General features: G+C 40.3%; 2 protein-coding genes across 6 annotated transcripts in view; both read left to right on the forward strand.

Moving 5' to 3' along the window:
• LOC125892847 (zinc finger containing ubiquitin peptidase 1) overlaps nt 1-2,382 on the forward strand; it is a 47,375-nt gene extending 44,993 nt beyond the window's left edge. The window contains exons 11-12 of one of the 4 annotated variants that reach the window (XM_049583150.1): nt 1,061-1,281; nt 2,176-2,382. In XM_049583150.1, the coding sequence (XP_049439107.1) occupies nt 1,061-1,281; nt 2,176-2,223 (269 nt within the window). In that variant the 3' untranslated portion in view covers nt 2,224-2,382. Of the gene's footprint in view, nt 1-1,060; nt 2,151-2,175 lie in introns of those variants that run through there. The other 3 variants (XM_049583151.1, XM_049583148.1, XM_049583149.1) reach the window with 3 other exon arrangements.
• Nucleotides 2,383-2,408: 26 nt separating this feature from the next.
• On the forward strand, nt 2,409-25,513 carry LOC125892875 (amine sulfotransferase-like). 2 transcript variants are annotated; one of them, XM_049583206.1, is made up of 7 exons: nt 2,409-2,539; nt 13,337-13,492; nt 13,865-14,082; nt 17,383-17,509; nt 17,614-17,708; nt 17,832-18,012; nt 25,077-25,513. In XM_049583206.1, exons 1-7 carry the CDS (start codon nt 2,464-2,466, stop codon nt 25,199-25,201), a joined length of 978 nt encoding a protein of 325 aa, XP_049439163.1. In that variant the 5' UTR covers nt 2,409-2,463; the 3' UTR covers nt 25,202-25,513. The 2 variants fall into 2 exon arrangements, with proteins under 2 accessions (XP_049439163.1, XP_049439164.1); XM_049583207.1 differs by lacking the exon at nt 2,409-2,539 and adding an exon at nt 6,132-6,428.
• Nucleotides 25,514-27,449: the final 1,936 nt, after the last annotated feature.

A 27,449-nucleotide genomic window follows, 5' to 3' on the forward strand; every position in this document is an offset into this window, starting at 1 on the left:
TGTTGTGCAATGGCCAAGTCATATCATCTGACCTGAATCCAATTGAGCATGCGTTTCTCTTGCTGAAGCCAAAACTGAAGGCAAAACACCCAAAACACAAGCAGGAAGTGCAGACGGCTGCAGTAAAGGGCTGGCAGAGCATCACCAGGGAAGAAACCCAGCATCTGGTGATGTCTATGTGTCCAACACTTCAGGCAGTCATTGACTGTAAAGGATTTGCAACCAAGTATTAAAACTGACTGTTTAATTGATGATTATGTTAGTTTGTCCAAATACTTATGAGCCCTTAAAGTTGGGGGACTGTGTGAAGAAATGGTTGTAATTCCTACACGGTTCATACTACACTTTTGAAAAAAGCCTTAAATGAAAGCTGAGAGTCTGCACTTAAAGCAGGTATTCATTGTTTCATTTAAAACCCATTGTGGTGGTGTACAGAGCCAAAATGATGACAACTGTATCATTGTCCAAATAATTATGGACCTGACTGTATGTGCCTGCCGCTGTTTGACAGTGACACAGACTTTCAAAATAAAAGCCTATGCTAAAGATGATGATATGGATCAATGCTTTCACTTTGCATCGCTGATATTGGATCGTTGATAATAAAATCGTTATATCACTCCAGATCGATAGAATGTTACACCCCTATAAATAAATAGATTGCACTTGTATAGGCTTTTCTCGTTATCTGACCACTTACATCACATTCACCTATTCACACACTGGTGGCCGAGGCTACCATACAGTGTGCCACCTGCTCCTCACTAATCATTGACATGCACTCACACATCCATTGAACGGCCATCAGGAGCAATTTGGGGTTCAGTATCTTGCCCAAGGATACTTTGGCATGCGGACTTGAGGAGCCAGAAATCAACCGTTGATCATCCAGTTGGTAGACGACCCGCTTTACCTCTGATCCACAGCTGCCCCATATATCCGGCACACTTTTTGCCAGCATGGCCTTGACTTTGGCATTAAATTTCATTCTAGGTGGTTTGAAAAAGGTCTTAAAAAGTTTTAAATGTAACTGAGAACCCTGAGGGTACTCTGCTTGCAGGTCACAGCCGCTCTATAGTGGGCTTGGAGCAGAGGCAAAATGGGAGCCTGTGCCTACTGCTTCTCGATCCTGGCAGTTCAGCATCAGACACCAGGAAGCTGCTGAGCAAGGGCACAGTCTCAACAGCTGTCCACCACATCAGGAAGTTCCCTGGCAGCCTGAGACACAAACAGTACCAGGTGGTGGCTGTGCAGGGCATGTTGTCTGCTGAGGAGAAACAGGTGAGGTGGCATGGAACAGAGGTGTGTGTGTGTGTGTGTGTGTGTGTGTGTGTGTGTGAGAGAGAGAGAGAGATCAGATTAAGTCCCCATGTAGCACTCAGTACTTTTACATACACAGTTATTCCGAGCTGCAGTTATAGCTTGACCAGGCCGTTTCATTAGACTACTGTCCTTGTCCCAGTATACAAGCACGGAAGGGGAATCGAATTATTTACTGAAGTATGCTTGACTCTACTACGATAGCTGACAATATGCCCCCTTTCAGCTTGTTAGTATTGGACCTTTTTCTGGTTGACCTATTACTTCACAGACCAAACAACCGACAAACAAGTTAGCTAAGGTTAGCTAGCACCAAACTGGTACCAGGGTGGACAACTTACAGCTGTGTACATGCTGTACACTTTACTCGTTGTACAGATGAGGTGCACACTGGATGTAGATTTTGCTATGTTGGTAGCAGCTCCTTCTTCTTCTGTTACACATTTAATGCTATTCAACTTCCAGGTCAAAGCTCGGGGCAGAAACTGTGGAACATGCGCAGAGCGCCTCGGCTACTTTGGGTCAGATTGACTCCATACATACAGGAGTTATTCAACTCCCAACCTCATTATCTGGGTGCATTAGTCCAACATGGAGAAGTTCAGTTTAGTGCAATTTCAATCAGACTAACACGTTTATATCAATTTTAAAAGTCTGGTTTTAGTCGGACTAATAAATCGATTTTCTCTAGTGTTATGTAAACGTACTGACTGTTCCTTCACTGTGATGTCATGACTAAACTTGTTGATCTTGTTTGATTCTTGTCTGAAGGTCTTTACAGTCCTTAAATTAGACGTTTGATGTGCAGAAAGTTCTTTATCTGTATATCAGCACATTTTGTTTTTGTTTGTACAGATTAGCATCTTGAACTCCAGGACACTATGTGCTGAAAGGATCCCATGAACAGGAACACACTTCTTTATCTCATCACTTTGTTCTCTCTGTGAACATTCATTTGATTTCTCACTTCAGGAACTCTTTTCTTTAGTCATTTGTTAATACAAATGTAATGTATGTACCCTTTTTTTTATATTTTTAATAAAATCTGTGCTCTCCAGACTGTCCAGTCTTTAGAGTTAGCAGTCAAAGGTTATTGTGAGTGAGGAACTGACTGTCCGTAAAGAACCCTGCCCAACAGGAAAAATGCAGAGTCCTCCTACATCTGGCTGTCAAGAAATCACAAGTGAAGATGAAAAACATCAAATATTTGATTGCATACGTGAGTCATCCGCTTTCCTTTGACACACCTAAATCATCACTCAGCAGTCATGTGCTTGTACAGGCCTCATCAGAAATTGAGCAGGGTCATCTGTGTGTGTATGATTTTAGGTTAAACAGCAGGGACTCCAACAGCTGGTCATAAAACATTTTATTCTAGACAAGGCCTAGTCGAGAATAAAAACCACCACCACTAACATTATAATAACATTATGAAAAAGGATTACAGTTTCATAATATAGAACATTAATCTTAGGGGGGAGCTCTGCAGAGGAGCTCTTTCACACAGTAAATGTCATATATTTAATTATTATTATTATTCAGACTGTTACCTACTGAGTAAACTGAGCATGTGGTCGTCAGAATCTAATTTTTTCCCTGATTAGTTGGTCAGTCTTGTAGATTATTGGAAAAAAAGCCCATCAATACCATGGTGTCTTGTTCAAATGTCTTGTTTTGTTTAACCAGCAGTCCAAAACCCCCAAATAATCAGTTTACAGTCATATTAAAACAGAAAAAAAGCAAGTTTACTGACAACTATCAATCAAAGGAGTGACACAACAAATCCCAAGTCACTGAATATACCTGCGAGTAAAGTCAGACATAAAAAATAGGCAATCTGGCACAGCTGTAAATCCAAATAGAGCAAGTAGTAAAACAAAAAATATACCACTGCTGTCAGCTAGCAGGTGTCCCTCTGAGCTGACAGCAGTGAGGAGGGACATGCAGTCCAGAAACTGTTGTTTGACTTGTTTGACATAAATTGTTGTTCACTATAGTCCCCGTACAGCTGAGACAGACAGAAGAATGTGGGAGAACGTCAGGATGTGCCTCCACTCTTTAAAAGGATGAATACTGAATTTTAGAATTCATACTGAACATAGATATGCTTGTACAGATTTAGTTTCCTTTTAAAGAATTTTAAAGTGTCAAAACCCCTAATTAAGTGTAATGAAATTAACCCTCTAAGACCCACATGGACCCATTTCTGTCAACATAGGGAATCTTTAGGGAAAGCCAAATCAACAGTACATTTCACACAGAAGCGGTATACATCACTACACATTAATTTGAGATGCTCAGCACTGTGTGTCAAGTTGTTTTAGTCATAAATATGTAATAACCATTGTGTTTTGATGAGACAACTATTCAAACTTTGAAAATTTAGAGTGCATAGGGGTTGAGAACATTGTGATGGAAGTATATAATGGCCATTGCCATGTTCACTTATGTCTTATAAGTTGATACATCATTTTTTGCAGGGTTGATACCATTTGTTACACAGATTTGGTGCTACATTTAAGCATTTTTGACTACTGGAGAATTGATTAAAAAACTAACACCCACTTACATCTGGTTTTTACAGTAATGTAATGGGAAAGGTAACAATTGGCATTCACACACTGCTCAAATGACCCTGCAGTAGCCACGCCTATTTATCAGCCCCAGCTGTGATTGGCATTGAAGGAAACACGACACTTGAGTGAACGCACTAATTTTAGCCCCTAAACTGCCAAGATGCAGTGACGCACCTCACAAAATACCGCCATCTCCACTCAAGCAGCGCTCAAAAATCGATCCAAATTAGTCTATACTGAGTTTTAAAGAGACTAAAGAAGTCAAAGATATATAAAAAGAAGTTACCACCTTAAAGTTTTCATAGGCCTCCATGCTCCTCTCTGCTGTTTACTAACCTGTTTCCCAGCCTGTCCATGTCCGTGACACACCAAAAGAAAACAAAAAAAAGACATACAGAAAGACTTACATGTCTGCTATAGAGTACTGGTCTACTGGCAATGGGTAAGGAGTTTAGCCTGTTTTTGGCAGGGTTACCCGTGTTTAAAACACCTGCGTACAGATGCTAACCTTGATGGAATAGGGATATAATACACCAAGATCATGAGGAACACCACAGAAAAATCCATGCTGTGATTTGATATCAAAAGCTTCTGACATGAGGAGATTTCTGTAAGAATTACATTTTTCAGGAATTGGATGGTGAACACTTCTGTTCTGGAAACTGCTGAGAAACCACCTTACTGTCAATGTATCTATGAAAGCCATCCATCCTCTGAATGCTTAAGGTCTCTAGTTTTGCTATAAAGTTTTATGGGGCTGGAATAATCCTAGAGGTCACTATATGTCATTTTATACACTGAGGTCAAGTTTCAAACAAATGGTCTCACTATAATGAAATGGCTATGGGACTAACATCACACTTCAATAAAACTGGGCTCATTGAATCTACAGGAGTCTCAGCTTTCCAGTCACACCAAATTTGTGTAATTCTAAGGGACCCCAGTATGCAGAAATATTCAAATACAGTAACACATTATACTGCATGCAAAAAACTGCATTGGATAAACATAAAGTGGGCGTGTCTGTAAAGGGGACACTGGTGGGAACCCATTTTCATATAGATATCTTGAGGTCAGAGGTCAAGGGACCTCTGAAATGGCCATGCTGTCTTTCCCTTGTCAAAATGTTGCCTAGCTTTGGAGCGTTATTTAGCTCCCTTCCTGAGAAGCTGGTATGACATGGTTGGTACCACTGGATGCATTTAAAAGTCGATGGCCCACATTAAATGTTTAATACTACACGCAGACTGTGAATATAATGTTTTGTCATGTTTAAAAAAAATACCATCAATGATGTCATAGTGTTGTCATCAGGATTATTTCAGAGAGGACTTGGAGACTACAAATTTCTAACATAAGTCTGACATACAAGCTGGGGGGATGGAGTTGGATAGATGTCAGTATTCAGCTGGCATAACAGGTCTAATGCTGGGATATTCAACACATTTTGCCCAGGAGCCTCATGCAATTATGACTTGAGGCCAGGGGCTAGTTAATTAACAGACATTGATAATATTTACCACTATATAATAAATGACTTTTCCTGTTACGGACATTTTGGCATTTGCTTTCATAACTCATCTTTGCCAAGAGGTAAAACTAGTAGCAGCAGCCGTGTGCCGATCAGGTGTACACAGTAAAAACGGTGTGTTGACTCAGCAGACAGCATGAAATAAGACAAGTTGATCTACAGAAGAATAAATGTATGAAAGCAGTATAGAATGCCTGAGAGTTTTTCTGTAGTCTGTTCTATTCTATTTTTATTTTGTCATCTGCCACCTGAATTTTGTTTTCCTTTATACATAAGTACTTGTCCACCATAAAGTGATGCAAAAATTCACCAGAATGCAGGGAATGAAGTGTTTAAGGCTCAAAATTTCCTGGGGGACAACCCCCAGACACCCCCACTTGATATGTGTCCCTTTCAATGTTCAAACAAAATAACACTCTTTACATTTTTAATTAATAATTAAGAGAGAGGTGCATGGGAATGGTTGAGACTGATGGAATAAATGTCCTGGGATCTTTTAGTAGTTAGCATTAGGATAGTTTAGTTTTAGGTTCTCAGTCCTAGAAGTTTTGACGGTTTTGAATCTTACTGTATCATATATGCGCTTTCTTAAACCTAGACAACGTGTTAGTGAACATATTTTTAAACACAATTTGCTTCATGTTTGGGCCACTATTCTCAGGCTTCAGATATCTTATCATGCAGGGTGTGAACCATGTATGGGTTTTAACGTTGCTTAAGCAACACTGAGGTTTTTCCTGTGGGATAGCTCCAGCTCCTCCCCCTCTGTCTTCACTGTAATGCGATGAGAACAGAGCTCTATCTCTTCTGTCAGTGCGGAACAACGCGCGGTCGATGCGTATCTCCGGTTTTCAGCAGACGTAAAGAGGTGGGAGCGCTGGAGCGTATTTATAGCAACCAAGTGTGTTGGTGCAGGTATTCCTGATGGTAGGGGTGAATACATCACATTAACCACACTTGACGTGCTTCACTCAGCATCGGACAGAAGGAGAACAGAGCAGGTATGCAACTTGTTGATAGAAATAGATGTGACACAACTTTTCATTTGTTCATGATGTGAAACCCTATTACGTTGTGGTATTTGAACTATGATGTCACTTGGACATAAAGAGGAGTAGCCTACTTTTAGATAACTTTCCAATTGCTCCACTTGTATGGGGTGCCGTTTGTAAAGTGTCTCACGCTGAAAATAACATCAACATTTTGCCACATTTAGCTTCAAACAATGTTTAAAAAAGTATTGTGATTTTTTTAACGTCACCTTTTACCACATTTACAGCAATATTTGTTAACTTAGAAATATATTAAATAGTTAAATCTAAATATTAAATGTGGCACCTAAATGTTAAATGTTAAATCTAAATATTAAATCTAAATCTAAATCTAAATCTAAATGTTAAATCTAAATATTAAATCTAAATCTAAATGCTAAATCTAAATCTAAATATTAAATCTAAATCTAAATGTTAAATCTAAATGCTAAATATAAATATAAATGTTAAATCTAAATATTAAATCTAAATCTAAATCTAAATGTTAAATCTAAATGTTCTGGGTGAAACTAAATATTTAGCTAATATGCAAATTTACACTGCCGGTCACCGGAAGTACCAAAATAAAAGCTCGAGATGGTCAGACTGTTTATAGAATCAAATAACGAATTAAAACCAACTTATCGGGGGAAATGGACACTTGAATATACATTAGCGTGATAATTACTACCTAAAATAACAAGAAACGTGTTTGGAGAAATTTTATTTGACGTGTACTTTGAGCTGTTAGTGTCCCTTCTGAGGGAATCACCTTGTTGTTTCCAAATACTTCCGGGTAGAAAACCAGCGGAGTTTAGCTACATATATATATGCACATCTCACGTTTTTCACGTCACTGTATCACCGTTTAGACTAATCTGGTGTTTGTAAAGCCTATAAACACTATGACTGAACAAACATTACTATCACGTTCTGAAATTAATAACATGGTTATCGTAGATTAGCGGGGCTAACTGTTAGCTGTTAGCCCCGTTAGCAGTGTCTGTAATGACTCACTAACTCTAAACGGTCCGTGAAGAAAATATTTTTTCCAGCGGATGTCTTAATTACAACATGATTGAGCTAACTGGAGTAGTTTCATGCCGTATCCGACAATGGGAGACATTTAACAGATGACGTCCTGATAGCTTTGCTGCTGCTGCGGCCACTGGTGCTTTCTAGACATCGTGATTTCCCAAAACTGAATAAATACCACACATCGCAACACAAAACTGCTTTGCTAGCTCAATCATGTTGTAACTAAGACATCCGCTGGAAAAAATATTTTTTTCACGGACCGTTTAAGAGTTAATGAGTCATTACAGACACTGCAAACGGGGCTAAGAACTGACGGTTGTTAGCTTAGCTTAGGTTGTTTCTCCAAACACGTTTCTTGTTATTTTAGGTAGTAATTATCACGCTAATGTATATTCAAGTGTCCATTTCCCCCGATAAGTTGGTTTTAATTCGTTATTTGATTCTATAAACAGTCTGACCATCTCGAGCTTTTATTTTGGTACTTCCGGTGACCGGCAGTGTGAATTTGCATATTAGCTAAATATTTAGTTTCACCCAGAACATTTAGATTTAACATTTAGATTTAGATTTAGATTTAATATTTAGATTTAACATTTAGATTTAGATTTAGATTTAGCATTTAGATTTAGATTTAATATTTAGATTTAACATTTAACATTTAGGTGCCACATTTAATATTTAGATTTAACTATTTAATATATTTCTAAGTTAACAAATATTGCTTTAAATGTGGTAAAAGGTGACGTTAAACACAATACTTTTTTAAACATTGTTTGAAGCTAAATGTGGCAAAATGTTGATGTTATTTTCAGCGTGAGACACTTTACAAACGGCACCCCATACACTTGTGTAGTTCGGTAATGTGTGCTGGAGAATGATGAGAGATGAAGTGATGCCATTGTCATTAATATGTATCATTTTTAAATGAAAACCTACTGCTGCTGTTTTTAAAGGACCCCGCCTAAATTTAGATTTATGTGTGTTATTTCAATTGATATTTGTGAACGTGAGCTCCTCTTTCTCAGAGCAGGCTTGGAAATGAACTTTTTTGCCCAGCTGCCACAGTGGCTGACTGGCTGGTGGAATTCAAAATCTACCTGCCACTCAGTAGATTACCTTTGATTTTTGTCTGGTGAATGAGGCAAATCCAGCAGCCACTTACATATTTTAGCAGCACTCGGCTCGTGGCTGATGGTAGTTTTTCCACTGCAGTCAAGCCAGCCTTCACAAAAAAAAAGGACAATCCAACTGCCCCCCACGGTGTTTTGCATTATAGTGGGCATTATCGTAAGAGCGTGTAAGAACTGACTTCAAAATAAAAGCTCAGTTCCTGTGAAACATAAATTAATAAATAGGTAATATTAGATAATGCAAATAATAACACAAAAGAATAACTACTAACTGAAAACTGTATTTCAGACTAAAAAGAGGACTCGAGCTGTGTCAGTAAATTAACAATAAACACCAGACCAATTGGACTTGAAATGACAGTACACCTCTGAAGAGCGTCATTAACAATCCCAAGTGAATATGTTTGTAGTAACAGGGTGCTTCTTAACAGACCACCTCAGAGTGCCACACAGACAGTATCAGGAAACTATGTGGATTTTTAAAATTAAAGCCCTCTAAACCCTCATCTATGAGCTATCTTCTCGCTACATTCAGATAAATTAAAAGGAAATGTCACGTTGCCACAGAACACTTTGATTTCAGAATGATAAAAAACTAAACCAGTGTGCCACTCAGAGAGTTTCAGGACATTGTGATGTAGATTATTTTTCCTTGTTTATGACCAACTGACTGCCTGACTTGTTGAATGTGATTCACCGGAACGTAGCTTTTATTTTGAAGTTGCTTCTTACACACATTTACCGTAATGCCTACCGTATACACGAACCACAAAATAACATACAGGGCTAATTGGACGGATTTTTGACATTTCAAGTCAGCTTAGTCTGGTGTTTATTGTTAATTTGAATACATATTAACCCAGTTGGAGTCCTCTTTTTTGTCTGAAATGCAGTTTCCAGGTAGGCATAGTAGTTATTCTTTTATGTTATTATTTGAATTTATTATCTAATATTACTTATTTATTCATTTGTTTTCTGTTCATTTGCGTATTAATTTTTACTTGTTTATTCATTTATTAGTTTATTAATTTATTCATGACACACTGACTGACTTGTTGAATGAATGTGATTCACAGGAATTGAGCTTTTATTTTGAAGTCTGTTCTTACACGCTCTTACCTTAATGTCTACTATTACACGAAATCCCGGGGGGGACAGGAGGGACATGACCCCTCTGCAGTAAAGCTGTACCTGTTTAACTTACACAAGTTACAACACATCCCATTTACTGTTACAACAAGCCCCAGGCCCAGGCTGATAATATAAACTGTCTGCAACATTTCTCCTGCAATGTAAAGCCTACTCAATTACGAGTGCTGTGCTAAGCTAAAAGTTAATGATTAAGCTCAGAGTTTAGTGATAGTCATATTACGCACGGTTGTGAGGTGCGCAGTGGCAGATCTGACAGCGCACTGTTTATAAACCAGTTTAAAGGGATAGTGCACCCAAAAATGAAAATTCAGCCATTATCTACTCACCCATATGCCGATGGAGGCCCTGGTGAAGTTTTAGAGTCCTCACATCCCTTGCGGAGATTGGCGGGGGGAGCGGCTAGCACACCTAATGGCTGACGGCGCCCCACACTAATGTCCAAGAACACAAAATTTAATCCACAGATTATCTCCATACTGCTCATCCGTAGTGATCCAGGTGTGCTGCAGCCCCGACATAAAAAGTTGTTTCGAAAAATGTCATATGAACTCTGTTTTTAGCCTCACTGTAGCCTGTAGCTTTAACTGCCTCTCTGTGCTCCGCGCTCACGTGTGCGCACTCAGGGTGATTGGTGATCTCTGAAGAGCAGCAGTCTCGTCAGTACTGATGTCCAGATTCTCAAGTGCAGGCATCGCCAATTCCCATTCTGAGCAGCAAAGACTTTCCTCATCCGTTGGCATTGCTTTGCATTTGAAACAACTACACCACCAGGTTTCCAGTGCTCGACTCCGGTATTCTGCGGCTGGCTGAGGCTCATGAGCTGCGGCGGCTGCTTCGTCCAGTAGTCTGAGTTCTGCATCCGTATACTCGGACTCAAACAAATACGGCTCAACAAAGAAATGCTGTTCCTTCTCAGTTTCAAAGTCTTCAGACATGTTGGGCTGTCCTTTGCTAAAAAGACCATAGTGCAAATTATCTTGTATCTTTCTGCTGTCTCTCCCTGCAGTGCACGTGTCACGTGATGTAAACACGGGTGAGCAAAGCTCATGCTTTCGCTGGTCTCGCACAAGCGCGCACACGTGAGCGTGGAGCACAGAGAAACAGTCAGAGCTACAGGCTACAGTGAGGCTAAAAACAGAGTTCATATGATGTTTTTCGAAAGAACTTTTTGTGTCGCGGCTGCAGCACACTTGGATCACTACGGATGAGCAGTATGGAGGTACTCTGTGGATTCAATTTTGTGTTCTTGGACGTTAGTCTGGGACACTGTCAGCCATTAGGTGTGCTAGCCGCTCTACCCGCCAATCTCCTCAAGGGATGTGAGGACTCTAAAACTTCACCAGGGCCTCCATCGGCATATGGGTGAGTAGATAATGGCTGAATTTTCATTTTTGAGTGCACTATCCCTTTAATTGCAGGAACTGTTTAGTTGTTAAGCCATTTCTCATAAGTATAGACATTCACTGTATGTCCACTTTTCTACATGTGGCTGCTGCTGGCTTGAGTCTCGACTCTCTCGTTATCAATAACTTGCAATGCTGAGATAAACGTTTAAAGTCCAAAAAAAGTAATTTATTACGAACAGGTCAATAAAACAGGTTTCAATATTCAAAATACCTTGTAAACAAACAAAATATTCAGTATTACACATTTTCTTTAGTTACTTTTCTTTCAAACATTTTTTTAAAGGTATGATCTCATTGCCGGTTAAAAAAAAACAAACAAAAAAAACCCCGTTTTGCTCCTGCATCCAGCCAGAGACGAAGGGTCCATTCCACACACCTGAGCCAGAGAAAAAAGAGGGAGAGAAGGAGAGAGATCAAGTTTCTGTCTTTAATGAATGAAGCCTTATTGTTTTGCTGCTATTAAACAATGAGAGACATGTTTTCTCCATTTACTTAATAGTATAAATATTCACACTACTGCGCAAGGGGAGACAGAGACCTGCTCTGCTCCAGACACACTCAGCACCTGACTGTTGTCGTTGTGTACATGTTAATGTGATTTCAGTCATTTTGTTTTAAATCTGGACATGTGCAGGTGGACTCAGCCAGTGCTAAGAAAGGTCCTATGCCTGCCTGTTGGAGAGATAGAGAGAAGATTAAAGTGTCAAACTGCGGTAAAGATGCTGTATAAAAGACAGGCTACAACTTTTTTTTCCTTTTTTTTCCCCCTGGAATTATTCTCTAAAATTTTACTGTTTATTGTCCCCCCCAACTATGAAATGGGATTTTAGCCCCTGCACCAACTGCTAAGCAACATACAGGGTTATTTGGGCCGTATTTTTCCAAGTAAGGGCTGGCTTGACTGAAGTTAATTTCTAAACCTGTCTCAAAGCCAGAAACCAGAGAAGGAAGTCTCAAACATGTTATGGTGACTATCATAAACCAAAAATTTAATTAGTCACCTGCGGTGGCTCAGGAATGTTCTTAACACGTACTCCAGTCCATTAAATTAAACTGTCCAGAAGAAGTTTCTCTTTTGGGTGACGTTCCCATTTATTGCAAAAAATATAAATCCAAAAGAAAAGGACTACATACCAAATTATGTTGCTGGGTTGAAACAAAATGCTGGCATACGGTAAGAACCGTGTGCTTCCACCACCGCTCTGCTCTGACTGCTGATAATCAACAAACCCTTGTAACACCTGTGAATGTGCAGCTGCTAATTACCTGTGTGATTAACTAAAAATAGCATCAGAGTGAGACCTCCCTCCTCTAGTGGTAAAAAAAACAAACTAAACACATACACATAAACAATTAAACTATGAAATGGCTCCTACACATGTGATGTCATAGGGTGTAAAGTCTAGAGCTGCTTCATAGACAGTGAAAGCGAGAATGATTTTGTGAATCTTCAGAATGTTTGTTCTCTTTTTTATACTCAAATGAGCTTCATTCTATTGTAGTGTTCTCAGTTGTGAAACAGAAATTGTACCCATAAACTCAGAACATTCCCAGAATGCTCTCAGTGTCATCTAGAGCAGTGGTTTCCTACTGGTCCAGCCTCAGGGTCCAGAATTCTCATCAGTCATTGGTTCATGGTCCACACAGTTTATTATATTCAGTGTCATACTTGTCTCTGTCAAGTAGCTGTCCGTTAGTCACTCACTCCACAGCAGGAAACAGCACTTCAAAATATAAGCTTTGTGCTGGAAATTCACTATACTTCAATATAAAGTGTTTTTGTTTTTACAAAACTTGACATGTTCGCAAGTCACTTGCAGTCCTTTCAGAACGGAGCCAGTGACCTACTTTTGGACCGGGATGCACCAGTTGGGAACCACTGATCTAGAACATCTTTCACCATTCATTGTCTATGGAGCAGCTCCAGACTTTATACCCTATGACATAATGAATTTTAGCTTTAGCTCTCTAGTTTTTGGATTTGGGAGAGAGTTGTAGACTTTTATTTATATTTTTCGACTGTGTTAGAGAATGAGCATAACATATGAATTTGGAAAATGGGCGTAGCTCCCCTTTAAACTGCTTTAACAGCAACAGAAAACGTGGATAAGGATGGGTTAAGGTGACCACATGTCCTTTTATTTTGCTTTAGCTATCATGGACTTAAATGACATCAAGCCTGATGAACTGGTGGCACACAGAGGCTTCAAGTTGATCAATGGCACTCATGATCCAGATGATGTGGACCAGATTTACAACCTGGAGATCAGAGACTCGGATGTGTTTGTCGTCACTTACCCAAAGTCAGGTGAGAGGACAGTAAAGATGGAAGGGGGCTCCAGCACAGGCTCCTGCTGTGACCAGTGTCCTGCAGTGGGACTGAGTGTACTTAAGGTCAGCGTGATTCTTGGAAGTCTCAGCTTAGGGGAAGGTACAGGGCTGATTAGTATGTACACATGAATGTCCTGCTCTTTTGTGTGTTGCAATTTGATTTCAGCAGAGAGCAGGATATCAAGTGATCTGCCAGACAAGTGTGCATTGTGAAAACACTCAAAGGGAAAGCAGGACAGACAAAGCTCCACACAGAACAGGAGAGGTGTACTCATACACATGGCTGATCTAATTGTTGTCATTGTACACACAAAGTGTGGGAATTAGGCCTGTCTGCTCTGTTTGACAGGGACCATCTGGATGCAGCAGATCCTGCTGCTCATTGAAACAAAGGGAGATCTGACAGCCATCAGTAAGCTCAGCAACTACTCCAATGCTGATCTCATCCCCTGGATCGAGGTGACTGGTAACAGAGAGATGTTTATCCTGGCCCCATCACCCCGGCTGAGGGTCACACATCTGCAGTTCCACTTCATGCCTCCTGCTCTCAGCCAGAAAAAGGGCAAGGTCAGCTTGAAGCAGCTGTATATACAGTGCCCTCCAAAAGTATTGGAACAGTGAGTCCAATTCGTTTACTTTTGTTGTAGACTGAAAACATTTGGGTTTGACATCAAAAGATGAATATGAGACAAGAGATCAACATTTCAGCTTTTATTTCCAGGTATTTACATCTGGATCTGATACACAACTTAGAAGATAGCATTATTTGTAATGGAACACAAAATTTTTAGGTGAGCGAAAGTATTGGAACATATAAACTTAAAATAGATTAAAATGAATGAGACTTAATATTTAGCTGCAAATCCTTTGCTTTCAACAACTGCATCAAGCCTGTGACCCACTGACATCACCAAACTTTTGCATTCTTCTTTTGTGATGCTTTTCCAGGCTTTCACCGCAGCCTCTTTCAGTTGTTGTTTGTTTTGGGGGGTTACTCCCTTCAGTCTCCTCTTCAGCAGCTAAAATGCATGCTCTATTGGGTTTAAGTCTGGAGACTGACTTGGTCAGTCTAAAACCTTCCTCTTCTTGCCCCTGATGAACTCTTTTGACACTGTTTTGGCAGTGTGTTTTGGGTCGTTATCTTGCTGCATGATGAAGGATCTCCCAATCAGTTTGGTTGCATCTTTCTTTAAATTAGCAGACAAAATGTTTCTGTAGACTTCTGAGTTCATTTTGCTGCTGCCATCATGTGTTACATCATCAATGAAGATGAAAGAGTCTGTCCCAGAAGAAGCCATGCAAGCCCAAGCCCAAGCACCTCCACCGTGTTTCACAGATGAGCTTGTATGTTTGGGACCATGAGCAGATCCTTTCTTTCTCCAAACTTTCGCCTTTCCGTCACTTTGGAAAAAGTTAATCTTTGTCTCATCAGTCCATAAAACTTTTTCCCAGACTTTTTGAGGCTCATCTCTGTACCTTTTGGCAAATTCCAGCCTGGCCTTCCTATTCTTCTTACTAATGAGTGGTTTGCATCTTCTGGTGTAGCCTCTGTACTTTTGTTCATGAAGTCTTCTGAACAGTAGATTGTGATACCTTCACTCCTGCCCTCTGGAGGTTGTTGCTGATGTCACTAACAGTTGTTTTAGGGTCTTTCTTTACAGCTCTCACAATGTTTCTGTCATCAGCTGCTGATGTTTTCCTTGGTCTACCTGTTCGACGTCTGGTGCTTAGTACACCAGTGGTTTCTTTCTTCTTCAGGACATTCCAAATGGTTGTACTGGCTATGGCCAATGTTTGTGCAATGGCTCTGTTTGATTGTCCATCTTCTCTCAGATTCACAATTGCTTCTTTTTCACCCATAGACAGCTCTCTGGTTTTCATGTTGGTTCCACCTCTAAATGCAGTCTGCACAGGCAAAATCTATCGTACCCAATCTGAAACTGAGCTCAGACATTCAGTGCTATTTATTGTTTGAATAATCAATGTAATTGGGAGACACCTGGGCAACAAAACACACCTGTCAGTGACATGTTCCAATACTTTTGCTCTCATGAAAAATGGGTGGGTTCAAACAAAAGGTGCTATCTTCTAAGTTGTGTATCAGATCCAGATGTAAATACCTGGAAATAAAAGCTGAAATGTTGATCTCCTGTCCCATATTCATCTTTTGATGTCAAACCCAAATATTTTCAGTCTACAACAAAAATAAAGGAATTGGACTCACTGTTCCAATACTTTTGGAGGGCACTGTACCTACACACTGAAAATGACTGAAACTACTCCGGGTCCCCCTGTTCAGCATTTTAAGGAGGATACAAACATGTAATACATATAGTTCATAACACACTATAATGTCATTGTAACCAGTGAGTGTACTACTACATTTCCCCAACTTTTGAGACATTCTATAAACAATTAATAATCTAATCTTAGAATAAATTACAACCTATTAACATCAACGCATCTATAAACAAAACATCTTATTCCTGTTTTTATACTATCATGTTTACCATGGTGCTCCTCCTAGGCTGGCAATATCCTGTCATGGATACTGGTGCTTAGTGGAGTGGAGAATTTATGTGGTGCATTTAAGCAGGTTTTAATTCATCCACACTGATCCACGCTGATCCACGCTGCCCCACTTCCACTAGTAGGCCACAAGAAGAAAAAAGGTTGCTGTGTCTCGTCATGTCTTTACAGACTACATCATACGTAGAAGGGTGTCAATGATCCTCACATCTGGGTCATGTCGTACTGTATGTTATCATGTTCAGTGTGTTTCCATTTATATAATGACATACAACGTATGTCATTCTGCATCCTGAGGCTACCTAAAAGCAGCAGGGATAAGGTGCTGGCCGCCAGTTCCTTTTTTTCCCGCTCTGGTGATCAGCACATCTGGGTGATGTTAGTATATGTTGGATGTGTTTCCATTCAAATCTCCTAGAACTGCAGAGTAGAGGGCTGCATTGGGATTGGGTCCCGCTTGGGTCCCGCTTGGGACCCAAGTGTGTACAAATGTCGCTGTAAGTCCCATTTTGTGTAGTTTATATTGTGTCAGGTGAACTCTGTTTAGAACTTCGGATTGAATATGTTGCAGTTTGGGGTTAGGGGGTCATTGAGAAAATGCTGAAAATGACTTTCAGTTTTTATACTACAAGTACACTTGCAAGTTCTCTTTAAGTGAACTTAAAATCATACTTATAAATCACTATTTATATATATATTTCCACCTTTAAGTACAATACTATGTTACTATCTAGGTATTATATTTTATACTTGAATTCTACCTTTACAGTACCTTTAACTGTACTTTAAGTAGACTTTAAGTTAACTCAAATGCACACAATCAGTGGACTACACTTATAAAAGTTGTCTGCTGTCCAGGCCCTAATAGCTTTAAGGTATTCAGTAGGTCTTTATAACCTAAAAGTCTCACTAGGTTTGAAAGAGAAGTGGAGTTAGATGTCATCTGCATATAAATTATATGCAATGTTATATCTGTTTATGATCTATTCAAAGGGCAACAAATATAAAGAGAAAAATCTAGGCCCCAGAACTGAGCCCTGCAGGACTCCACAGGACAGTGGAGAGGAAACAGACATGAAGTCTTGAAAAAAAAGATGGAGAAACTCCTGTCAGTGAGATTGAATTAAAACCAGTCTAATTATAAGCCTAACATACCAACACCACGTAACCTCTTAATGAGTATATGATGGTCTACTGTACCAAATAAATAAATAAGGTCAAGAAGTACTAACATAGAACAGTCACCTGCATCAGAGGCCATCAAAATATCATTTGAAACTCTCAGAAGTGCAGTCAGTCCCCAATAAACAGTTGATACCCAGGCTGTTCCTCTTGTAGGTCATCTACGTGGCAAGAAATCCCAAAGATGTCCTTGTGTCTTACTTCTACTTCCATAAGCTTGCAAACATGTTGGAAACTCCAAAGGATTTCAATGACTTCTTTGAGAAATTCATGAGAGGAGACGGTAAGCTCTCTGTTACTCACAAAACAATGTTTGCATTTCTCAGCTGTGTAGTTCCTGATGAAAGTCTGCCATGTGACACTAACATTGTGCGTTATTCATTGCAGTGTTTGGGTGCAGCTGGTTTGAGCATATTAAGACTTGGTACTCACACAAGGATGATATGAACATGCTGTTCATCACTTATGAAGAGATGATTCAAGTAGGAGCTAAAATCATTATGTTCATGTCCATAAGCTGACATGTCCTATGCTAAGAAGTATCAGTCTGTAAAAATGGTTTTGAAAATAGATCTTTAGTTCTTACTCCTGCGTCTTTTGTCCAGGACCTGCAGTCAGCAGTGGAGAGGATCTCCTTGTTCTTGGGTAAAGAGCTGACTGATGAGCAGCTGACCAATGTGGTGAAACACAGCACCTTCAACAACATGAGGAAGATCCCTCAGGCCAACTATGAGCAGGTGCCAGGTGACCTGTTCAGCCACCATCAGGGAAGATTCATGAGGAAAGGTAAGAGCATTTACCGCTTTAGTTGATACAGAAACTCAACACTGTGGCTCACTTTGCTCAGCCTCGAGTTGATAATAAATAAAGTCTCCCACAGACTGAGATTTTAGCAATCTTAACAAGTTTAGTGCAGCTACACTGTGTGACATGGATGTAATAAATCTGGGTATGATATCAAGTTTGATGTACGCAGACTGTACAATGACAACAGGCTACGATGTACGATTCATTAGCTGCTGTGTGAGTGGCGTGTGTAACAGCAGTCTTTTAATGGTCATTTACACACTGTCCATAACAATAACTATGTCAGGTAACAAACTGTGTCAGGCTTGGGTCGGGTTTGGACTTAAAAATCACAAAGTCTGTCGGGTTCGGGCTGAGCTCCATTATAATTGTCTCAGACTCAGGTTGGGTTTGGTCGCTCTAGTGTGCTCACCTATGTTTCTGTGTGTGTGTGTGTGTGTGTGTGTGTGTGTGTGTGTGTGTGTGTGTGCGCATCGGGGTGGAACTCTGCCGTGCACAATACAGGGAGCAGAAGAGAATTGTAAATGAGTGACCATGTAGAGACAGAAATTACATGTCATCGTGTAAATAACACAAATAACATAAGGCTTATCTCACTGAGGGGGTGTGGTTGACCCTGTTGCTGGGTGTGATACTTTCTTATAACAGATGTGATTGGTTGTCATAGACACGCTCTTTCTCAACCCAAACAGCACTGCCACCTTCAACAAACCCAGACTCTATGCTCTATGCACTATGCACGCTTGAAGTAGTGACCGTGCCGATACTAACTTTCTCAGCACATTCACCATGCCCTATTTCACATGCTACATAACATAACTCCCAATATAAGCTAAAGTTAAAGGAGGTAGAGAAGATAAACTAACAGAATCAGCAAACACACTCATCTGGGTTGCAGCATGGTCTAAAACATAAGGGACTCAAATAGGCCACTCCCACACTTAAATAACCTTCATTATCCTGGACTTTCTCCAGAGTGGACTGATTGGTGGATCTCTCCACCTGATCTCAAGGAGTTATGTTCCCTGCTTAGTAGGTCCCCCTGCTGGCCCCCATTAAGGCCGGGTGATATCTCAATATTTCAGATATATCGATATTTTTTAAAACGAGATATGGAATGTGACGCTATGGTTTACATCGATGTGGTCCATTGCTACACGCCATCTCACCTGTTTCTCCGCTCCACAGCTGCCGGTTCTTTCTCTCTTTCTTTCTTTCTCTCTCTCTCTCTCTCTCTCTCTCTCTCTCTCACACACACACACACGCACATTCTGCCCCGCCTCTCCCTGTCCCTCTTTCTGAGCGCCGCCCCCCCCTCCCCTCATTGTCACTATCATATTTGATTGTGCTGACTTTGACCCGCAACTTTTGTCTCGGAGATGGTCGCTATCGCTAATGTGCTCACTTGTATACATTTTATTTATTCAAATTTTATTTTATTTTCTTCAAATGTGATCCTTCTGAGCTGCCAGATCAAACTCTCTGGCGGGCTGCATACCAGCGCCGCTGTCGTAGGACCACCACCTTTTAAAACGGCCATTTATTTATTACGGAAAATATCAATATATATCTTATATCGAAATTCCAGGTAAAGATATCGAGATATTGATTTTGTTCCATATTACCCACCCCTAGCCCCCAACTGACATTATTCCTCCTCATCCAAATCCACTGACTAGATCTAGCTGCTTCATCTGACATTTCCTTCACTGTCTTCCTCAAACTCTGCCCCCGCACTCCAAGTTCCCCCAGGAGTGAGACAGCCGATCTTGCTATGAATCCCCTACACCCCACTTCCACTGGACAAATCCTAGTTTTCCACCCTTGCTTCTCAGTTTCTCCTCCTAAGTCTGCATATCTAAGCTTTTTTCTTTCATAGGCTTCTTCCACTGAGTCTTCCCAAGGAACTGTCAGCTCAATGAAATAAACTATCTGTTGACTCACTGACCACAACACTATGTCAGGCCTCTGATTGCCTGTCTTTGTTTCCCTTCAATGCCTGCAGCTAAGCTTTTCAACACCTGGTTATGTCACCATGTATACTGGCCTAGTGACAAGTAAACTTTACAGCCTAACAAAATATGCTTTAAGGTTGCATTACCTGAACACAGTGGGCATGATGGGCCCCATTTTCCCACAATTTTAGGTTCTGGGGGGTTGGTAACACATCATGTAGCCCCTACCAGGAATCTAATACGATTCTCCTCCATATTCCACAGGTCCCTCCAACTAAGCCTCCTCTTCTCTATACTTTCCCAATTCAACCATTGTCTCTGCTTAGCCTCAGCCACTACTCTCCTCCACTAATCTCCTCCTGTCTACGTATCTGTTCCACAACCAGCTTTCTTTTATCTTTGGGACCTGCTTTATTCCATACCGGTTTGCCTGAGCCAAGTCCCAGGCCTCCCCAGCCAAACTGAACATTACCTACAATCTCTTCATGCCTAAGAGCTGCCTCTGCCTCCTGAACTGCCAACCTTGGGGTCCACTCCCTCCCCTTGGATGGATTTGGAACCACATTTGGAACCTTACTCCCAGATAACAAGAGCTCTGTCCTGACCTTGGTACATTTAAATTCCTCTGTTAAACTAGATACTGGCAGCTGAAGTATCCCTTTTCCATACAATGCAACATCCAACCACTTCCTAACATAGGAGCTAACCAACCTTTTCATTCTCTCCACAACGGATATTGGAATTTCATAAATTGACAGTGGCCCCATTAACCTAGGATATAGCCCAAATTGCAAACACCACAACTTCAACTTTCCTGGAAGTTGTGATTTATCTATTCTATCCAGTCCTTCAGCCACATCCTTTCTGAATTTCACCACCTGTTCCTCATCATTCAACTTCACACTGTACCACCTACCAAAGCTCTTTTCCCTATTTGTTGGGATTTACTCATCATCTAAACTTCCTATCACTTAACTTCCTTCTACGTGTTGAGATGCTTCTAAACTTACTAGGCTTGATCTTCATGCTGGCCCAATTGAGGTTCTTATTTACCCTCTCTTGTAGCCTCTTTGTACATGGCATTGTTGTGGTCACCAGTATCATGTCATCCATGTAAGCCTTAATTGGTGGAAGATGCTCTCCATTCTGCCGTCTCTCCCCACTTACTTGGAATCCCTGATGATTACTTCCATCGCCATAGTAAATGGTAATAGAGAAATTGTACACCCTGTCATAATACCTGTCATTTCTAGCCTCTGCCAACAACCTAATATCCTGAAAATATGCAGTCAAACACACTCCAAATGAGGCTATCTGGTACTGAACCGAATGCATTTGCAAGATCTAAAAATATTACATACAGGTCCCTTTTCTTAATGTTAGCTACCTGAATCTGGTACCAGATCATGCTAGTATGCTCTAAACACCCTGCAAAAACTGGTATTTCTGCCTTCTGCACCATAGTATCTATTAAGCTATTGTGTGTATTAAGGGTTATCTTGTCCACCCAATCAGAAATTGGGGAGGTATTAAGAGGAATATTAGATTTCTCTGTAACGCTAACTTTTTAGTGCATTAGCTAAGCTTCAATAACAAAACAAAACAGAGGTAGCCTAACCATTCAAGTGCTGTCCTCTTTTGTAAGGTTGGTACAGTAATCAACCACAAAGCCAGCCATCCCACCTTCGTCAATCCTGTTAAATCATCCATCTACTGGGTGAGAGCATATGGGTCAGCCAGTCTGGTCCTGTTGGTCAGTGTTTACTTATTCAAGTAACACTTGCGGTCCCGGAGAGTGAGTGACCTGACATGGTGTGTTTGTAAATTCAGTCTGACACTCTTCACTAATATGACAGCCCCACTGATCGAAGAAACTGAGCTTTGTTAATGAATTAACAAGCATATGACAAAAACTCACCAAAATTGGCAGATAGGTTGCAAATTCCACCCACTTCTGAAGTACAAAAAATGACAACTGTTGACCACAAGGTGACGCTGTAACAATCAAATTCATGTTTTTGCAATTATCTCGAGTACGGCTTGTCTTGGAATCAAAGTTCTATCACCATTTTAATCTCAATTTATTTGCATCTTTACTTAGATGCTCTAAAAATGACAAATTTTAAGACTTCTTTCTCAATTTTCTCTAAATCATACTTTTGCAAACTTGTCCCAGACCGTTAGTCCAAACGTCCCAAAACCTTGGCAGGATCATCTACAGATATCACTGATCTAAGTTATCAAAGAAATTATGGTACATGAATCCGTTTTGAAATTATACATTTTGAAACATCTGTCTTTAAGTTCAATTTTACAGAAATACTCATAAATCAAAAATGGCTCAAATGATTGTAACCAAACTTGGTGCACATTTGCGAATGCTCTGTCAGACCTTCAGTAACCAGTCTTGGGATATTCTGTCATGTGAGCATGCCATAAATGTGCAAAGGTTATATCATAATCAGCTACAGGGATTCATACAAAATTCGGTTTGTGCCATCTAGAGTTATGACTTAGTCAATGCCTATAATTTGGTAATGATTGCTTAAGGAGGGTGTGGCTTACTACAGTAAATCTAAATTTCAAAACATTTCACATTCCATAATTCAAAAAAACATTAGAAATCACCAGTACGCTCTACAGAGCTTTAATCTCAGGGTCATGGTTGGGGGCGGCAGTAGCTCAGTCCATAGGGACTTGGGTTGGGAACCGGAGGGTCGCCTGCTTGAGTCCCTGTTCGGACCAAAATATGGAGCATGGACTGGTGGCTGGAGAGGTGCCAGTTCACCTCTTGGGCACTGCCGAGGTGCCCTTGAGCAAGGCACCGAACCCCCCAACCGCTTGGGGCGCCTCACCAAGGGCAGCCCCCTCACTCTGACATCTCTCCAATTTTTGCATGTATAGGTCCCCAATTTCTCTTCAGGGGGATTAATAAAGGAAATAAACTTAACTTAAACTTAAAACTTAATAAACGTTATTCAGCACATCCACTGTATTGTAGGCATGTAACGATTTATCGAATTTCACGGTGTCGCGATAAAATAAATTCTGGGAATGCCACGGTAATTATATAGCTGCGTTCTCCTACAGAGCCGGTAATATGACCGTATGACTACATTCCCCATAATCCTTTGCATGCCACTGCACGCGCAGGTGAGAGCAGACTCGTGCAGCTCAGCCTCTCAACCTCGACTCTCTGACCTGTGCGTGATCAGAGGAAACGAGACAAGTGAACAGAAATGCTAGAATGGTGAATAAAGTAAGGAGATTGATTGTAATTCTCTGTGGATTTTCTCCGCGACCGTTCGTCATAGCGAGAAGCCACACATATCACGTGAAACAGCAGAATCGTGGCTTTCTGACAAGACCAAGCACTTGTCGGTAGTACAATGTTTTCACAGCGAAAAAAAAAGATAAAGTTACACTAAAATAATGTATAACAGAGCTTTCATACAGCTTTGTACACACATTACTCTTGGATGGATTACTCGCGAATGCAGGCTCGCACAGTAATGCCATGCATATCACATGAAAGCGCAGGACCAGAGCTTTCCTCTCCTCATCTCCTGTTCTGAGAAAGTGTTAGGGTCTCCTTGATGTCAAGATTGTAAACCTGGTGTGAACAAACTGAGTGAATGTGTGTTTTTGAGTTTTTCTATGACTTCCAGGAAAATGGCTGAGCTTTATTTATTTTGGTTTTCTTTTACACACATCTCTAACGTTACCCACCTCTCTCTCTCTCTTTCTCCCTCTCTCCCTCTCTCTCTCTCTCTCTCTCTGTATCTGTGATTGAGGGATTGTGTGTTTTTGAGTTTACATTATTTGTAATTTGTTAATTTTGTTGTTGTTGCAGGGTCTGATTGTTCTAAGTTCTGTATATTTGATGAATATTAAGACGACTCTATCTTCATAATTTGATGTCATTCAGATGACTTTCTAGTAATAGTACTACACTACTTTTGTTCAGAGTAGGTTAAAAAAGACTGAATGTTTCCATTTTCATATTCTGTCACTATAGTTTTAATTGATATGACTTTGTTATGGCACTTTAATGTCTACCTGCCTAGCAGTAATAGATATTGTGATAATGTATCGTATCGTGGACTCTTTATCGTAATAATATCGTATCGTGAGTTTCTGGTATCGTTACATCCCTACTGTATTGTGACAAAACCGCGAAATTCGATATATCGTTACATGCCTATCTATATCTCAACAAGTCTTCATTCAAATACAACCAAAATGGACACAGACATTCTTTGGATACTAGATGTCACGTTTCAAATGGTGTCCCGATCAATTTAATGGTTAGCCCACAGTGATATTCAATATCTTGTAGCAATTTTGTACTGTATGCACAACATTTTCTATTTCATCTCATTTTTAACCAAATGTATATTTCTTCATTATATTAAAATACTGAAGCATTTAAAATGTTAATTCAATTGTCCAAAAGGGGGCGACAATGTTATCAAAGAAGGGCGTCTCTCGGCATGGATTTGGATGGAAATAATTGTGCCTCTGTCTGATCATCAAACAATGTGTTAGTTTTCTTTAATGCAGGAGTTGTAAATGGCCAAAGGTCTTGATCCTTAGCAGTTTTCAACTTTTAACAGTCCACACTGGCTTGAACCCCAGAATCGTTACTTTTGAGTTTTCAACAATATTGCAGGACTTATTGGCTTGTTATGCTGGGGGCAATTTGTTAGAAATCTGGTGGTGTCTTACATGCATTTCTGTCCCCATCATATGAATTGATATACATACAGTGCAGTCCCTAAATATTTGGACAGTCACATAATTGTTGTGTTAGCGCTGTCATAAATTTCAGGTATACTCAATTATACTACACAGTGTATACAGTATAGTATTCATACAGACTGTATAGAACCAGAATGTATTTATCTCATTTTACTGACCAACATTTTGGACACAAGCAGATGCAGACAAGATGAATTAAGTAGTAAGAGGGAACAACTCGAAAATAAAGTACTTCACTCCAGAAAACTGCTGGAATGCACTGAATATCCACACCAGTGATTCATGATGCAACCTGTTCCTTCTCTTTTCATGTGCTGTGAATATAAGGCACCATCGGAGACTGGAAGAATCACTTCACTGTGGCCCAAAACGAGAGGTTTGATGAGGTCTTCCTCAAAGAGATGGAGCATTTTCCTCTGCATTTTATCTGGGACACAAAGGACGTTGAGTGATCAGATGTTGGTTTCATGACTAAAAAACGAAAAAGACAGTCACAGTAACAACCTCATAATCACTATGCTATACAGAAAGAAAAAACTTTGTTCATGTCAGCTTCTCTTTACTATTGTCATACCAGTGTCTTTGTACATTTTAGCCTCTCGTGCCCAGGCCACTGCCTACCTCTGCCTGTGTGTGACAGCTATTTCACTGAACTGCTGCGGCTGGCACGCATGTGGTGTTCACACAGACAGCGTTACTGCTGTGGCGCTGCTGCCTGCCAGCCATCAATATTTTACTATTAAAGCCTTGTGTTAACAAATCAAGGGATTCTTTCCACAGAAACACTAGAGGGATTTTCATTTGAAACCAAAACAAGAAGTCAGTTAAAGATATATTTTTTCCATGCCTGAGACATTCTACAGATATAAACATTGAAACTGTACTGAAAGGTGTAATGTTCTTGGTATGATGCTAATATGACGATCAGTAGATCATTTTGATTGTCTATTTTTGTTGTGAACTGCGTGCCTCATGCAGAATAAAATAGGCAGGACTCTGAATCTCTAGATAAGTTGCAGCTGAGCCTTAACCAAGCTATGCCTGAGCCGCGCTACTCACACAGGCAGTCTAGCCATTGTAACCGGTTAACATCGGCATTGAAATAAAATTTAAAAAAAGAGGTCCCACAACACACAAGCTCACGCAAGCAGTGTGGTATGGGGATGAGGCCAATCTTCACTTTACTGCAGTTTTCCAAAGCATACTCTACTGGTTTTCATTGATTTACATTCACTGTAAAAAAAAAAACTAGAAAAAGCTGCACTAAGGACAGAATATGAAGTGATTTTGACAAAGTAGATGTTATTTTTTTATGATCATCCAATAGATATGATGTGACCTCAAATTAGCTTGTTGTCTTCTGGTCATATGAAATACAGTTCATGTCAATCTGCAGAAAAGTTACAGCTTCATGTCTCAGGTAATTCCTCATAAATGAAATTTTCAGCCTGTTGTTTTTAAATGGAGGAACTCTGAATGGCCTGTTGGAGGGCAGTTGATAATCTCCCTTAAAGGAATACTCCGATGATTTGGGAGTTATGCCCTTTCTCTATCATTTTCATAGTGAGACAACATGATGGATATCTTTTTTTGTGTCTGCATATCCAGTGCCTGGGTCTCAGCGGTTAGCATTGTGGCTTAGCTTAGCGAATACAATTGAAGTCTAACAAAAAAAAGTGAACAAATAAACGTTACAGAAACCCTGAAGCTGGTATTTCTACATGTGCATTTAAAATAAACGTGTTTAGACATTAATTCGAAAAACGACAGTCCTTTTTAGTCATTTTAGAAGAAGTTTGATACACGGAACTATAGTGTGTTTACATCCTGCACTGTGATCCGCGGAGGGATACAGAGCAAAATTACAGTGAGCAGGCACAGGCACAAATGTAGCCTGTAAACAAAACTCAGTTGTTTATTTAGCCTAACGATATCTCCGGACTATAGTAGCTGCAATGAATGACTTTGAACGCAATTTTGAAGAGTTTCTTGTAGCGGACACAGATCCAGAGCCATACCTGTTTGAATCGGAGTATACCGATGAGGAACTCCAGGTGTTGGATGCTGAGCGGGCAAGAAGAGAGGCTGAATCCTTCGAGGCAGCGGAACAGCAAGGGGCTGAGGGGAGACGGAGGTCAGGGGAGGATTGGTCGTGTAGCTGCGGGCAGTACTCGAGCTGAGGGGGGATGAGGGGGGATGGCATCCCTCTTGAAATAAAAAACGATCAAAATCATCCCCCTTTTAAAACTGCCATTCCCCCTTTCCATCCCTTGTATCATTTTTTGAATGAATGTGGTATTACTGCTATTTCAACATTTAGTTTTACCTTTGGTTTTACGCATATCGACTAAAATACTGTGGGCGACGGCACGCATGCAAAGATATTTTTATATCGTATCTCAGCGAGCTGCGCTGCAGATGTTATGCGTGTGCCCTAAAGAGGGCGCCCGAACGACGCATAGTGCGTCCAAATTCACACCTATTCTCTATGGATTTTCTCCGCAACCGCCACTCATATCATGTAAAACAGCAGAACCGCAGCTTTCCGACAAGACCGAGCACTTATCGGTAGTCCAGTGTTTTCACAGCAAAAAATAATAATAAAGTTACACTAAAATGATGTATAACAAAGCTTTCATACAGCTTTGCACACACATTACTCTGTTCTACGCTGTTGCTCACTGGTGTATCCCTCCGCGC

The sequence above is a fragment of the Epinephelus fuscoguttatus genome, linkage group LG8 (assembly GCF_011397635.1).
Source record: "Epinephelus fuscoguttatus linkage group LG8, E.fuscoguttatus.final_Chr_v1".
NCBI lineage: Eukaryota > Metazoa > Chordata > Actinopteri > Perciformes > Serranidae > Epinephelus > Epinephelus fuscoguttatus.

Excerpts from the sequence above, each read along its gene's own strand:
- LOC125892875 (XM_049583206.1), top strand. The coding sequence starts at position 2,464 with ATGCAGAGTCCTCCTACATCTGGCTGTCAAGAAATCACAAGTGAAGAT. Across the intron at positions 14,083-17,382 it reads TCAGCCAGAAAAAGGGCAAG|GTCATCTACGTGGCAAGAAA; the intron begins GTCAGCTTGAAG and ends TTCCTCTTGTAG. Across the intron at positions 17,709-17,831 it reads CTTATGAAGAGATGATTCAA|GACCTGCAGTCAGCAGTGGA; the intron begins GTAGGAGCTAAA and ends TCTTTTGTCCAG.